Source organism: Pinus tabuliformis, chromosome X (assembly GCF_031772625.1).
Source record: "Pinus tabuliformis cultivar Carrire ecotype Pingquan chromosome X, CPIR1, whole genome shotgun sequence".
Lineage (NCBI taxonomy): Eukaryota > Viridiplantae > Streptophyta > Pinopsida > Pinales > Pinaceae > Pinus > Pinus tabuliformis.
The window spans coordinates 245,408,354-245,424,390 of record NC_142308.1 but is presented as its reverse complement, the minus strand read 5'-3'; the positions used below and the strand labels follow the sequence as shown (position 1 = coordinate 245,424,390).

At 38.7% G+C, this 16,037-nt stretch overlaps 1 protein-coding gene across 2 annotated transcripts in view; it reads right to left on the bottom strand.

Annotated features, from left to right (window-relative positions):
* Positions 1-16,037, bottom strand: part of LOC149139292 (uncharacterized) — a 225,017-nt gene that overhangs the window by 158,757 nt on the left and 50,223 nt on the right. For both annotated transcript variants that reach the window (XM_089448140.1, XM_089448141.1), the window contains exon 2: positions 765-1,004. In XM_089448140.1, the coding sequence (XP_089304266.1) occupies positions 765-1,004 (240 nt within the window). The remainder of the gene's footprint in view (positions 1-764; positions 1,005-16,037) is intronic.

Sequence of the window (16,037 nt, the reverse complement as noted above, 5' to 3'; positions counted from 1 at the left end):
CTTCTCCTGGGCATCAAGAGGCCTTGTAAGGGTGGAATTGATATATGGGTTGATAATCCTCTCTCCCTCGCAGTTTGTGGATTTAGTGGCAGTCCCAGCCTGGTACCACTACCAACATTTGTTGGCAGGGGTTCTGAGTGGCAGTTCTCTTGTTGTTGGCATGGCTCACCCTTGGCCTTTTTCTGATCAGGACAGTCACTCTAAGGCTCCTGAGGATGAAATATTGCATGTGCAGCTCAAGGTTTGTCAATTGACCTCTACTGTCTCCACCACCATGGAGATTCTTATGGAACATCAAGCGAAAATATAGCAATTGGAGGATGAAATAGTCAGTCTTTGACCAGAGTTAGAAAAATTGCAAATGGTATCTAAGGGGGGTCTTCATTCCTCTATCTCTGCCTCTGATTCTGCCACAGAGGATGGCTTCCCTCTGCCAGGCTTAAACGCCCGTCTTGGCTCAGCAACAGGAATCTCCTTGGCACAATCAAGAACCCTGTGGCTAGTGTTTTATGCATATGCATTTCTGTGTAGTTTTGCTTCTGGGTACTTTTTGTCAAATCTATACGACTAGTACTTATAGTTTTGTAATTATGTATATTAAGTTCTGCCCATGCCTTTGGCAACCAAAACAGTGGGCTTCTGCAAGACTGTGATAATCCATTTTTGTACATTTTTGTAATATAAATATTACAGTTATGGTTAAAGAAAAAACGTATTGCCAATCAGCCTACAATATGCTTGAGAGATTGAACATGAGTGCTTACCTTCCTGTCAAAACCATACCAAAGGAAGTGTTGCTTTGATAAGTGAACAGGAAGAAGAAGTGTTGTATCTCGAACAAACAAGATTGGACCAAGTTGAAGAAGAAATGGCGGTGCAGCAGAGTTCCCAGAAGAAGATCCTCCATGTGATGCCTCTGCCCTCCATAAGTCTCCCCTTGCAACTACAGAGCTCCTTATGTCTTGAGTCCGACTGTCATAAATTGCACTAACTGTTATACTTCCCTGCAGGCAATAAAATGCAATTCGATCATGCCATCCATATCCATATATATCACAATAATAATTACAATTTTCAATAAAAAATTATCAGGAAATGACTCATAACAGTAGTAACTTCGTAAATTTTGGTATCCATGGAACCAGTTAAACAATGCAAATACCCAAAAGCAAATTTGTTAAGTAATTGGACAAAACGAGAAGGCAGAAACTAATATTTCCTTTGGTGCGCACTGTACAGTTATTTATCTTTTGCCTGAAAGAAGCTTCAGCCAAGCATTTAAACAAACATTATTTCTGCACTAGGATACATTTTCTCTTCTGCTCTGATGGACAATAATTACTTTTTGGGGTCTACTTAACAATTTTAGTCATTGAAAAACTTCTTATGGATCTTACTCCTATACATAGGTTGCAAACATACATTGCCCCATGAAAGCTAGTAAGTAGTTCAATTTAGTTCACTTTTTAACCAACTCACATGACAGGAGGACACAGGACATGAAGGACACGTGCAAACACAAAATATCCAACACAGGACACATTGGCACTGGAAATAGCACACAAGGGAAACATCATACACACACGCCCGCACGCATATGCAAAGTATACAACACAGGACACATCCACGCTGGAAATAAGACACAGGGGAAACATTATACATATATATAATTACAAATTACAAAATACAAAAAAGAAATACAGACATAAAGAGCCATTTTTATTAGAAATTAGAACATTTACAAAATATTAATACAACTAGCTACTGCATCAATGATGATCAAAACCACAAGAATTAGAATATTCAATACATATATGTCATAAAAAGCTCAGAAGTTGGAACCATAAGATATAGACTTCCCATTAAAACAAATGATGTCCTCAAAATCAAACTGTATTACATAGATACCAAGTCACTACTACTATAAGTGAGAATGCCATATGTCATAAAATAAAAGCTTAGAAGTTGGAACCAGAAGATGTAGTTTTCCCATTAAAACAAATGTTGTCATCAAAATCAAACTGTATTACATAGATACTAAGTCACTACTACTATAGGTGGGAATGCCAATGGCAAATACAAAATATGGTAGATACTAGGTAGATGGAAGAATCCCATAGCTCATCATTGTCAATAGTCTCCTCCATGTCAGAATCATCAAAATCACCACCAGTGACACTACCCCCTTCTCCATCCTCCTCCTCTTCCATATCCAATCCATGATCTGAATCTGTTGGTGTGGAGGATTTTACCTCAAAAAGGATCACCCTCATCAAAAGCAAGTGGCTCTAGCACCAATTCATTAAGATCCAAGCTGGCTAATGCCAACTCAACAATGTTGTGCAAACCCATACATTTTTCACACCTTGGTGTCTTACACATTGGGACACATTTAGGGCACGTGTTCAACACATGTCCTAGTGCATCACATGCCCAAATGCAGGATCCGAACACCGAGCCCTTGAGGGATGTGTCCTATTGCTTAGCTTTTAAGTTATTCAGGGGCAAGAAAATATCACATTCAACCCCTGCCCTTCACTAGATAAAAAGACAGTAAAGCTAAATTGTGTAAATGATAGCTTAAGGTACAATAACAAACCAAATATCAGAAACTAAAAACACTTCACGCATGAGGAGTTGTTTTGGAGTGATCATCAGGGTGTAAGACGATATAATTTTATTAATGCCCAATAAATGGGCAACAAAGTAGGTCCAATCTATGTCACAAGGTTCGTCGAACTTTAACCTTGAGATTCGAATTTTGGCGAACCTTAAAAAAAATTTGAGGTTTGGCGAACCTCATAGCCATTGACCAAGTCCATAGATCAAAACTCATAACTTCTTGTCGCAACTCAAGCTTGTAATTTATCCTTGCAGTTTCCATGTCTGTGATAGCATTTTTGATGTTTACGGATGTTTATTTCTTACTATTTAATCATATAATTCATTTTAAATTAATATATGTAGACAAACCTAATGACGAACCTCATCAAAACATTCGAACTCAAACCGAACCTAATCATTTTCGAACCCAAACTCGAACCCGAACCATGTGACATTGGGTCCAATGAATGACCACAAAAGCAGGTCAATGGGACTGAAGAATACAACTAGTTTGAATACAATGTGAAGTGAAAGTGAAACTCCCAAAGAATGTCAAAAATAACATAAAGAAAGAAACCTACAACAATACAGCCTCAAAACACATGTATATAACTATGACAAAGGTACAATGATACAAAACACTGAGTGAGTTTGACCAAGACAAGAAAAGTGAAACAACCCAAGAGCCTGTGAAGAGAGAGAGAGAGAGAGTTCTGACAATGAAGCCAATGATGCCAAGATCTCCTAGGTCTAATGGCCATGAGCGACGGGGCGAACTGGACACTGGCTCACTGTCGGAGTCCTTTGGAACCATTGGGGGAGTCCAGCTATATGATCCCTAGGGAATGTAGCAACAAGGGATACTCCTAGAATCCAAGGTTGAAAGAAAAATACTAGGAATAGATCTTTGGCTACTCCTCCGGAACTAGGAGGTGACCTAATAAGCGAGAGGTGCCCTACTCTAGTTTTGTTTGGAGCTAATCCCTTTAATGCTTTGAGGATGTGTGGACTTGAACCACATTGGATCAAAATGTTATTTGTCATCCATCTCGATTCTTTTAAAGTGGAAAAATTGGAGGAATCAGCTTGCAGTGTCATTTTTACAAGCAATACCAATTTGGAAGATTTTGGGTGAAAAACTTCAAGAGCCACTTTGATGCCTTAAATGACCACCTTTTTGTGGTTATGACCTTACTATGGACTTAAATTCCATAATCTACACAGATACTTTTCCAACAACACAATAATTGCCTCAATCGGAGCTTGTATGAGAAAGATATGCCTCAGGGAAGCTGACCTGTTGAAATGGACCACCATAATTCGAGAAGATGCCACGCCAGCCCCCATTACTCACTAAAAAGGGGCTAGCCACATGGGCACTATGAAGAATAATCTAGAAGGGTCGAGTTGTAACTCATATTAAGGGTTGAATGGGTCAAATTGAACCCCTAGTTGGCTATCACATTGCATTCTAAACGAACCATGTTACCCACCAAAATGGGTAACCCCATAGGAGAAAACTTTTATCCTATTTTGGACAGCCAACCAGCCAACCACCCTACACATTTGCTTGATGATGATGACATGTCAACTCCTCCACCTTCTACACCAGTGATTACACATCTCACCATCCAGCATTCCTCTTTGATGAAGGTGCGCTACCACTCAACAGTAACTTTGATCATTTTGCAATCAAGTGCTTTTACTTAATGTTTTGGGCATTTAGTAAAGATAAAGGGGTCATCTAGATGATTGACAGATCTTTACTATAAATATGTTCTCTCACCTTACCAGGGGTTTAATTTTTAGCCCTAGCCCAATGGGACCTCCCTTAAGGCCTTAGGGTTAGAAGAGGGGCACTACTTGGAAGACTTGGATTGAAATAGTGTGTTCATTTTCCCTTCACTACACTTAACACTATCCATGTCACATTATAAGCCCTTGATACCATCTCCACTCTTCGAGTCCAACTTGTCATTAGTTCACTGGGATTTGGCACTCTACTTATCCACAACCTTGAGTAGGGTCAGACAACTTTGCCCTGGAGGTTGATGCAACTAAAAGAATGGAAAAGCATAATATGGCTACAATGAAAGAAAAAGAAAATCAAAATGCAAAACATGGCCAAGACATAAGTTAGCGCATGGGAAAAACCCTAGCATGGGCTCTACTCTCCTCACTAGCCATCACCCAGTTCCAAAGCACTTAATGCTCCATCTCATCAAAAGGAACCCTTGCATGTCCCAACCCTGATGAGCGATAAGTTGCCTCATCTTAAGGGGTGAATTAAATGCAATATCATAAAGAGCAAGCATTAATCCTAAAGCTATGCATCAAAGTACAAAGCATTAACAAAAAGAAGTGTAAAAGGCACACCAGAAGGATGGAAAAATAAGGCTAAGCAGGGTACCACATGCATCCACGATTGCTCCCTCCTTTACATATACACTCGAGATGTGGACTCCTGTTGGTTGGTCCCTTGTCCATGGAACTTGGCCATGAAGACTTTCCCCTCCATTGCCACTTACACCCACACCTATTGATTGAAGGATTAAACTTGGAAATGCCACCTCCCCTTGAGGGCTAGAAACACCAAATAGGGTTGACTACTTAGCCACTCCTACAAAGTTGGGGAACACCTTTACAGCACTTGGTCTAGTTAGATATTTGAAGGTGATCCTAGTTTGAAATAGTAATATGCCCTTAACACTTAAGTATGGTCCACTTAGATGCATTTATGATCTTAGTCTATAATTAATGGTTGCTTTCACTTGAGTTTGAGTTGGTCTTGCCAGGTGGTCTAGAGCAGCAAAGGCCTTAAAGGCAGCCCATTCAACATGATGCCCAAGCCATATATATCACATTCCAAAGAGCATGATAACATAGCATATGCAGCATTGCCCACTTTTGGCAAAATGTTGGGGCTTTTGATGACTTGAGCGGTTAATATACATCCCATAAAACCTGCAAAAGCTCGAACATTGGGCTTCTCTTGCCTAGCATGGAGGATTCTTGATGATGTACTAGTGGACCCAGCATGCCCCCAAGCTAGTCTTGACACTACTTGATGGGCATGCCATGATCCAAGGCCCGAATGAAGATGATCATCCTTACGATGAATGAGGAGGGCTTGTTGCACCTGATGGAGCGCTAACGTTGGAGAGAGGAGGCACCATTGTTCATATGACACCCATGGAGATGACGTGTGGCACCCACAGCCAGATTTTGGACCCTTGGAGTTGCTTTGATACATGATTGGGGATTTTCCTCAAATGGAGGATGATTATGATACTTGGAGACATTTCCAGCCTTGATGGAGCATTTAGAACCCTAAAATGGCATGATATCATGATCTTTTTATGCCTATGGCACACGCATGTTGGCTTATAGTAGAATATTATGTTGTAAAGCTAGTGGATTGGCTTGTAACCCTAATTTACTTTTTGTCCACTTAAAAATCAAACTTGTGTAGGAGCTTTTAGTTAGAAATTAAGAGAGGTAGACCTCATATAGATAGAGAGTCACCTCATTCATTTGTTCATCATCACTTGTGGAGAGCTCAACCTCTCTTAGAGATTTCAGCCTAGCCTTTTGTACTTCGCTACTTTTTGGAGATGTGATCTTTGTGGACATTTGGCTATTGGAAACTAGTGTTTGTTGTGGAAACTTCATTTTGGGATAAAAAAGGCTTGTTCTTAGATATCTTGTGAGTACTTTTTATTGTATATCTTTCATGATTATTGCATGTAATGAATGTTGCTAGGGTTTCTATATTCCATGTCTAAAATTTAAATGCTTATTTTTATATGAAATACTTGGTAAATTTTGCATGTTTTAATTTGTATCACTGGACTTGCCTAAAGAACCTCCTCGAAAGTTTTTCTCTAGTAAATTTATCCCCTCATAGACTGATAGTTAGGGTTAGAAAGTGAAAAGCTAGGATTTTCCCCCTTACTCCCTTCAAGGATTTGATATTTCCATGGTTAAATTCCCTTCGACTCCATCACCCAATTAGATAGAAGCCACTAGCATCCATGTTGATGGCCAAAAATCATAAAATTTTACCTTTTTCCTTCCTAAAATTTCATCCTTCCAAGGCAAGTGACTAGGGTTAGGGTTTGAGGCTGAATTCAACCAGGACATGAGCATATTTAGTTGATTGGAGGTCGTTCTAACATCAAAATCTAGCAATCTGTATGTTTGAAAGTGCTTCCCTAAGGCTAACGTCATCCACCCTAGGCAATTCCAAGGTTGGGAAAACCCTAATTTTGCATTGGCTTCAACTTGCGGTCATTTGAAAGTTTGCCTCTCCTGTTGTTGATCATCTAATTAAGTAAACCTGTTCTCTCTCTTGTATGCCTAGTTGTGGCAATTTTGAGTCATCTATTTATAGGCCTCTTCAAAGGTAAGCTTTTCCTTATAACATAGAATTGAGCCTTGTTCTTAGCCTGAGTATCTTGAGTTAGACGATTGAAGTGTCACCTTTGAGCCTTTGACTTAGAAAATCCTTTCGATGACCTATACCAGGAAGCCTCCTATGTGGTGAAATTCCACCAAAGAGCAGGAGGTGGAGTGTTGGGTGACAGTGGCATCCACCTCATTATTATGCTTCAATATGGCCCTTGTCTCATGAGGCATCTCACAAGACTTGCTAGATTTTGTGGCAACAAGCCACTAGGAGTAAAAAGGGTTCATTCTATTCGAATGCATTTCATTCCATAGATGAGTACAGTAGCTGAGAGTGGATAGAGAGAGAGTAAACAAAGAGGGGTTGTGTTTTGTAGCAGCCCACAAGGCATAGGTCTCACTCCTTTATACTTGCATCCATTTCCATTTAGAGAAAGAGAGAGCAAAGCATCCTCACCTTCCAACTGAGTTTTCTCCCGAAAGGTTTACCAAAGTCATATCTCATGTTATTTTTGTTTTGTGATTCATTGTTCTATTTGTTCACTATTTTCTATTTATATTTTGCATGCATACACAAAAAATAGTGACTTAATAATTCCATGAATCTAAGGAAATATTAACCCTCATAGCATAGATTTTGGAGTTCGATAAATTTTCTTTATTTGACGAACTGCCCAGTGGAATATCCACGACAGTTTACGGATCATATTAGTATCAAAGCAGGTGTCAATGGATATTTTGTGCGAAGTTGCAGGGGATCCAGATCGATTTAAGAAAAAAGTTGTAAAATCCCACCCATGGCTAACAAATCCATTAATAACCCTAGAGATGTGATAGAGGAGAGGTTCTCAAGCTTGGAAGAACAGGGCGTAGATATCAGACTTAACATGAATCTTCTTATGGTGGCTCCAATATACAAGTTGGGAATCGAAGAAGATGGAAATTCCAACTTAGAGGTCAAACAAGAAGATCAAGAAGAACCAAAAAGGGAAACTAAGAAACAACTCAGTTCAAGTGTTGTGAACCATTCATGGTCCCTGTTCAAGATGGAAGTGATGGTCAACATCGCGCCATATCAAGATGAGATTGACGCTTTTAAATTAAATCATTTGTTTCAACAGTTAGAGGTTTATTTTAGTATTCACCACATAAGGGAGGAACAACAGAAAATTTCATTTGCTCATTTAAAATTAGAGGGTCGTGCCCTAACCTAGTGGGAATGCTACACGAAAACCCTGAGACTAGAGGGAGATCCTCCAATGACTAAATAAGTGGATTTCAAAACTCTAATAAAGTCACAATTCTACCCCATTAGGTATGTAGACGACCAATGGATCCAGTGGCATTACTTTAGGAAGACAAAGGGGCAGAGTGTACAAGAGTACACCATGAAATTTAGTAATATGGCAATAATGTTGGGTATCTCCCCAAAGAACCCAAAAGTACTCAAGTATTTGTGGGGTATACACAATCATCTGCAGAAGCAAATGATGTCATTCAAACGTAGAACAATAGATGAGGATTGTGTACAAGCACAATACCTGGAGAACATAGGCCAAAATAAAAAGGGCAATCAATTAGGTGAAAGTAGGAGCACTTAGAAGCTTCCAAGGAGGGAAAAAAGAAGTGGAAAGGGGGCGAAAACAAAAAAACAATAACAGATCCAAGGCACACCAGTGCAAAGATCCCAACAACCACCTCGACATTGATGGTTATACAAAGGAGAAGAGTTGGAAGTTGCATCCAAAGCTCAACTCGAAGAACCAAACCAAAGATGGCAAGAAGAAAAATCTCAAGACCACAAATTCAAGTAATTAGGTGAAAAACGCCTCAAACATGGATGACAAGATTATATGTGCATCAATGCAAAACGGAGTGAATTTGAGTAGCTTTTGACAACAAGAAGAGAAGAAAATAATCATACTCTTTTATGTAAAGATACAGGTCAAGAAAACAAAAAATGATGCTATATTCAACTCGGGATCATAAGCGAATCTCATAGCAGCAGATCTAGTCAAGAAATTGGGACTAGAGACTCATAACCATCCTAATCCATATCCATTGGGATGGCTCAACAAGGAGGCAAAGATAAAGGTAAACAAAAAGTGCATAATCAAATTTGCTATTAGTGTTGATTTTATCAATGTAGAGTTGGACATAGTTCCACTTGATGTATGTGGAGTTGTATTTGGGAATCCCTATATGTACATCGAGATGTGATCTTCATGCGCAGAGCCAACCAGTATAGCCTCATCAACCACAGAAAATCCTTCATTGTCAACATGCACAAGGGCCAGACTGAAACACAACGAAACATCAAGGAAGATGCCTCATGATGCCTAGAAGAACTGTGAAAAATAAAATAAAATAAAATAGATTATTTTTTGGGCATCATGTAGGTTCAAAAAGGACTAGTTGGTCCCACAATGGAAGGGCATGTCCCTTAGTCAAAATTCAACCCATTCGACTTATATCTATACATGATGTGACACTTCACTTTGATCGTTCATTCATCACACCGTCTCTCTTCTAAGAGCAGTGGCATGTGTGACAAAAGGAGGCCAAATTAACTTGACTTTGATCGAGATGAAGGAAGGCAAGTTGACCACATTTGACCCATAGTTTTAAAACTCGGAACCGACCGAGGGTCAACTATGACTCAAACTCCGACTTGGTATCGACTTGGACTAGTTGATTCCAATGACTCAATCTTTGTAAAAAATACATTAAATATTTAATTTTAATGAAAAATCATATTTTTAAAGATTTTCTTTCATGTTTCCAAACTCAAAGCAGTAGAATAATAGAGAGAAGACAACACTTGATCAAAGCATGCTCATGAATATATCTATTATATCAAAATGGCAACGAGTGCACTGTTTAATACACGTAATGTATAGAGATCATAACAAAAACACATAACAATGTTGCTCCAAAAGCCAACTCCTCAAAGTTGCTCTACAGACTGCCCAAGAACCTCCTTAATGTTGCTCCAAAAACCAACTCCAACTGCTCACAAACTCCTCACAAATTATCACATAAATGCAATGAGATAGTTGTGAGGAAATATGAGGGTGTTGGGTCACCTTTATAGGCGTGGGAGAAGGGTAGACGAGCTAGGAAATAGTTTAAACAAACAAACAAACAAAATCGATTTCAAGTCTGCCCAACCCACCTTTTTTCCTGTCGCTGAAACCAATCGGTTTAAGTCGGGCTCGATCGATCCAGTCAGTCCATTACCAAACCGGCTGAATCGGTGACCAACTCGGTCGGTTAGGTAACAGACCAGTCGCTGAACAAGATAATTGACATAGTCAGTTGGAGCAGGGGTATGGCTCGGTCAACCAAGCCGATTCCGAGTCAAACCAGCCTAGTTTTAAAACTATGATTTGACTAAACTATAGGAGCCGACTTTGACCACATTTGACCGAACTGTAGGAGCTGCAAGGCCAAATTTGACTGCAGAGCTAACTGCAAGTCTAAGTTCTACTAGGATGGTTGACCACAGATTTTGGACAGTTTGACCAACATTTACTTCTAATTATTTTGGGCAATTTGACCAGCCTTGACTTGTTGGAGTTTGACCAAGTTTGTTTGGTATTTTGACTTGGGTATTTGCACAGATTTCTAGAAAAATTATTGATATGTAAACCTTGCTGAAGAATAATTTCTCCTAAAGAAAATTTGTTGTGTTTTCTCCTAATATTGGGTTTCCCAGGGTAAAATTTGTTGTCTCTATTGTGCATGCTTGTCTCTTTATGATCTTTATTGTTTCTACTGCATTTACTATTGAGATATTTTGTGTATAATTGCTCAATGATATTAGTGACATGAGATAAATTGGTTGAAGGTCATTAGGTAGTAATTATCAAATCAAAAGATTGGTTTCTACTGTGCATCTTGTAGAAAATTCAACAAGTGTCAACCAAGCCAAAAGTTGATCAGTTCTAGCAAGAAGTACCTTTTGTTATTTTTAAGAAAAACCAATCTATCGAAGAGTCCATGAGAGCTAAGTCCCACCTAGAGGGGTGCACTAAGGGACAAAAACAGCATCTGGAAGAGTTGTTACAGGCATACAAGGGTGTGTTGCAAGAGCATGCGGAGCTACCACCCAAGAGGGAAGTGGTTCACAAGATCCAATTGTTGTCGGACTCTCCATTTCCAAATATTGTGCCATATAAGCAGTCTGTTATAGAGGCAAACGAAATGAAGCAGTTGCAGTAGCTACTGGAACAAGGTGTTATTCGACCAAGTACCTCACCATGTGAGTCACCCATTATATTTATCCCTAAGAAGGATGGAACTTGGAAAATGTTCATTGATTAAAGATCGTTAAAAAAATGCTCAAGAATAGGTACTCGTTTCCCAGGATAGATGATTTGTTGGATCAGTTGTAGCAAACCAAATATTTCACCAAGCTAGACTTAAAGTCGAGGTATCACAGGGTTCAAGTTAGAGACAAGGATACCTTGAAGACCACCTTCAAAACTAGACAAGGTTTGTATGAGTAGTTAGTTATGTTGTTTGGCCTAAGCAATGCACTAGCTATGTTCATGAGGTTAATGGATGATATATTGTGCCCTTTTATAGATTCATTTGTTATTGTTTATTTGGATGATAAATTGGTATATAGCAATATCACATGGTTCGGGTTTGGGTTCGACTTCGATAACGATAAAGTTCGATTTGAATTCTAATTTTCTGATAATGTTCGAATGAGGTTCCATGTGTGTGTGTGTGTGTGTCCATATATTATATATATAGAGAGAGAGAAAGAGTTTATTTAAATTTTATATATAACCTAATATAATATTTACATTTTAAATTTCGTATTTATACTACACAAATATAACATCATTAATTATAATATAAAAATAATTAAATTTAATATATAACAAAATAATTTTAATATATTGTTTTTTAATATAAATAAAAATATATTTATTTTATATTATTTATAAAACTATTTCAACCAGATTCAAATTAAAAAGTGATAAATTTAATGTAATTTAATTTATAATTCATTGTAATATTAATGTGTTACCCTTTTTTTAATATATATGTAAACTAATTTAATGTGATTCAAAATAAAATGGAATAAAGCTTATTGTGTTTATCCGCCCAAGCGTTATTCCTTCAGAGTTGGTTGGTCATATTTTCCATATTAAACGTGGAGTAAGCGGGCATCAGAGTTGGTTGGTCATATTTTCCATATTAAACGTGGAGTAAGCGGGCTACAAGTCTGATTGTTGGAATATCTAGATTTATATATTTTTTGTCTCGCGTTTCTAAACTCATATTGCATCCCTACATCTACAGTCTACTATACCTGCCCCCGCACTTGTAGCATGATTCCATGTAGTTTTTATAAAATCCAAGAAAATTAAAAGAATCATTCGACAACAGATGCTTTTTCATGCAAGGAGCGCCACGAGTCAACATCGACCACATGCCTAATAGCCCAAACCGACTACACGCCCAAGAGCCCAAACTGATTTAGTGGGTTGAATCAAATACAAACTTTGAAACTAAAATACCGTGGACCCTATAACATAAGGTCGACAAAAAAACACGAGCCAAATTTTATCGAACCTAACACGAATCTGACCTGAATTTGAAAATATTTTTCAAGTTCGCCGAATTTCGAACCTCAAAGTTCAAATTCGGCAAACCCTATGACACAGGTATAGTGCCACCGAGGAGGAGCACATCTCACACATTTGATGTTTGTGCTAGAGACCTTAAAGAAGCACCAACTACTGGAAAATCTCAAGAAGTGTGAGTTTGCACAGTAGTCTTTGGTGTATCTAGGATATGTGATAGGTGGAGGAGAGCTTAAGATAGATTTCACCAAGAAGGAGGCCATCATGAAGTGGCCAGTGCCTACTAATGTTTTTGAGGTTAGGAGTTTCGTTGGGGCAGCGCAATAACCCTTCAAAGTAGAGACGGATGCAAGTGGGTATGCTATGGGAGTGGTCTTGATACAGGGAGGAAGGCATATATGCTACCATTCTGAAGTGTTTCAAGGAGCTCTATGCGCTAGTACAAGTTGTTAAGAAGTGGAAACATTGTCTGATGGGAAAGGAGATAGTAATCACACTTATCGTCGTCCACTACAATCCCTGCAGGCTCAAAGTAAGCTACAAGTAGACCAAGCACTACAAGTGGATGGGGTTACTACAACAGTTTCATTTAGTGATCAAGTACAAAAAGGTAGCACAAACAAGTTGGCCGATATGCTTTCAAGGCCACCCACATCAAAGATCACAAATTTGGGAACTTTGATGCACATGGAGCCTTTCACCCATGATGCATATAGAGAGGCATATACAGAGGATGAGGACTTCAAGGAGATGTTTCAACAATTGCAGAGCCAGAATCATGTGCACAATGGTGACAATACAAATGACTAGCATCTCTAGAACGCGTTACTCTACAAGCTAGATAACTTATGTGTTCCTAAAGGTGAGAGACTACAATTGATCACGGAGTCTCACACCTCCAAGGTTGTAGGGCACTTTGGTTTAGAGAAGACAATGGCCAACCTGCAAAGGTATGTGTACTAGCCCATGATGTAAGAAGATGTAGCTAGGTTCATAAGAGGATGCATGCTTTAATGTACCAACAAGCCTAACAATAGGAAACGAGGTCTATACCATCCCTTGCCTGTACCCACTTGTCCTTGGGAAAGCATCTCCATGGACTTTCTAGGAGGTTTACCAACAACGAGGAAGGGACATGACTACATGTTCATGGTAGTTGACAATTTCAGCAAGATGTATGTTCTAATGCCATGTAAAAAGCAACAAAATTGTTAGTTGGACAAGTTTGGGTGCACTTTGGAATCCTAAGGAGCATCATTTCAGATAGAGACACAAGATTTCTCAGTCTTTTTGGACTACATTAGTGGGAGAATATGGACGATAAGAAGTTGAATAGGTTTGAAGAGGTCTACAACATTAAATTCACAAACAGATGGCCAAACAAAAGTAGTCAACAGGACTTTGGTACAGTGTTTAAGGGATTATAATCAAAAGCATTCAAAGACCTGGGATGAAAATCAAGTATATATATACAACATTCTTATAACATAGCAATACACACTCACTGCTAAGTCCCGATTTGAAACTTGTTTTAAATATTTAGCACCTTCACTTTTGGATATTGCATATGGATAGCAAGGTTGAGTGAGGGAAGATCTTACAAGGGATACATTACGAGAAAAAAAATTGTCAAGAAGATCAAATAAATCCATCTACAAGTACTAGAAACACTACAAAAGTCACAGGAAAAATACAAGGCCAAGCATGATTAGCATAGAATAGATAAGTCATTCAGAGTGGGAGACAAGGTATGGTCACAATTGAATAAGGAAAGGCTAGAGGGTCCTAGTAAGAAAATCAAGGCTATGCGATATGGTCCCTTTGAAATAGTAAAAAAGGTGGAAGATTAAGGCTATAGACTCAGTCTACCCCCATACATGTGCATTTACTTAGTAGTGAATGTAGAGAATCTAAAACTCTATGACCCTTCCATGCTAGATTAGGAAACAAAGCAGATACTACCTTCTACAGAGAATTTAGCGCCAGATGCTCTTGTATTGTTGATAGAGGATACAGTTTTGCAGAAGAGGTCCAAAACTACAAGACAAGGACAGCATGACCATTGGCAAATTGGGTTGAAAGGACAACTTGCAAGCAAGGCTAAATAGTACACCAAGGAGAATGTAGAGGTTCCTAACCTCATTCAATAAAAGCTTTTGGGGACCAAAAGCCTCCCAAAATGGGGATGCATGATCTGGATTGAATCAATATATTATTTTTCATCCATCTCGATGCTTTTAGACTGGAAAATTTGGAGGAATCAACTTACAAGGTCACTTTTACCAGCGGTATCAATTTGAAAAAATTTAGGTGAATAAATTCAAGAGCCATTTTGAGGCCTTAAATGGCCTTTTTGTGTGAACCCGACCATGTTATGGGCCTAAATTCCATAATCTACACACTAATACTTTTCAAACGGCACGAAAATCACCTCAACCGAAGCTTGTAAGAGAAAGCTATGCCTCCCAAAAGTTGACCTATCGAAATTCACAACCATAATTTGAGAGGATGCCACATCAACCCCTATTACTCATGGAAAAGGGGCTAGCCACGTGGGCACTATGAATAAGACTCTAGAAGGGTCGAGTTGTAACTCATATTGAGGGTTGAATGGGTAAAATTTAACCCCTAGTTGGCAAGCTATGTTATAACCAGACAACTAGGAGTAAAAGGGGTTCCATTGTATTCAAGTGCATTCAATTCCATAGATCAGTACAGTAGCAAAGAGAGAGAGAGAACAAACAGAGATGGTTTTTGTTTTGTAGCAGCTCACGAGCCACGGGTCTCACTCCCTTGTACTTGCATCCATTTCCATTTAAAGAAAGAGAGAGTAGAGAAGCCTCAGCTTCTAGCTAGGTTTTCTCCCGAAAGGGTTTCCCAAGTCATATCTTCTATTATTGTGGTTTTGGGAATGATTGTTCTATTTGTTCTTTATTTTCTGCTTATTATATTCTAAGGAAAAATTAACCCTCATGGCATAGATTTCGAAGTTCAATATTTTTCCTTTATCAGATTTGTTGTGATGAACTGTATAGTGGAATATCTGCGGCAGTTTACAAATCAAGACTGATGTACAGTTCATCACCTCAAAACCAATCTTGATGATATCGGTCGATCTCCCAGAGGAGGACGTTAAGGAGAGACCCAAAATCTCACCATTCTACCATCTAGTGCACTCTTGAACTCTACGTACCACTTATTGCTCTAATCTAATAAATCAACATGAAAATATGAGGTCATCATCATGGTCATCCCAAGGTGGGGCATGGCGAGCAAGAACTGAGATCTTTAGCGAAAGATATCCCTAACAAAGAGAGCTAAGCATCTCTATTCCTAGTATTAAAAGAAAGTAGAGACAGAACCCCTTGAGTCCCTACAAAAGCATTGATAGCATCCTTCAATCTCAAAGTATAGGGGACACCT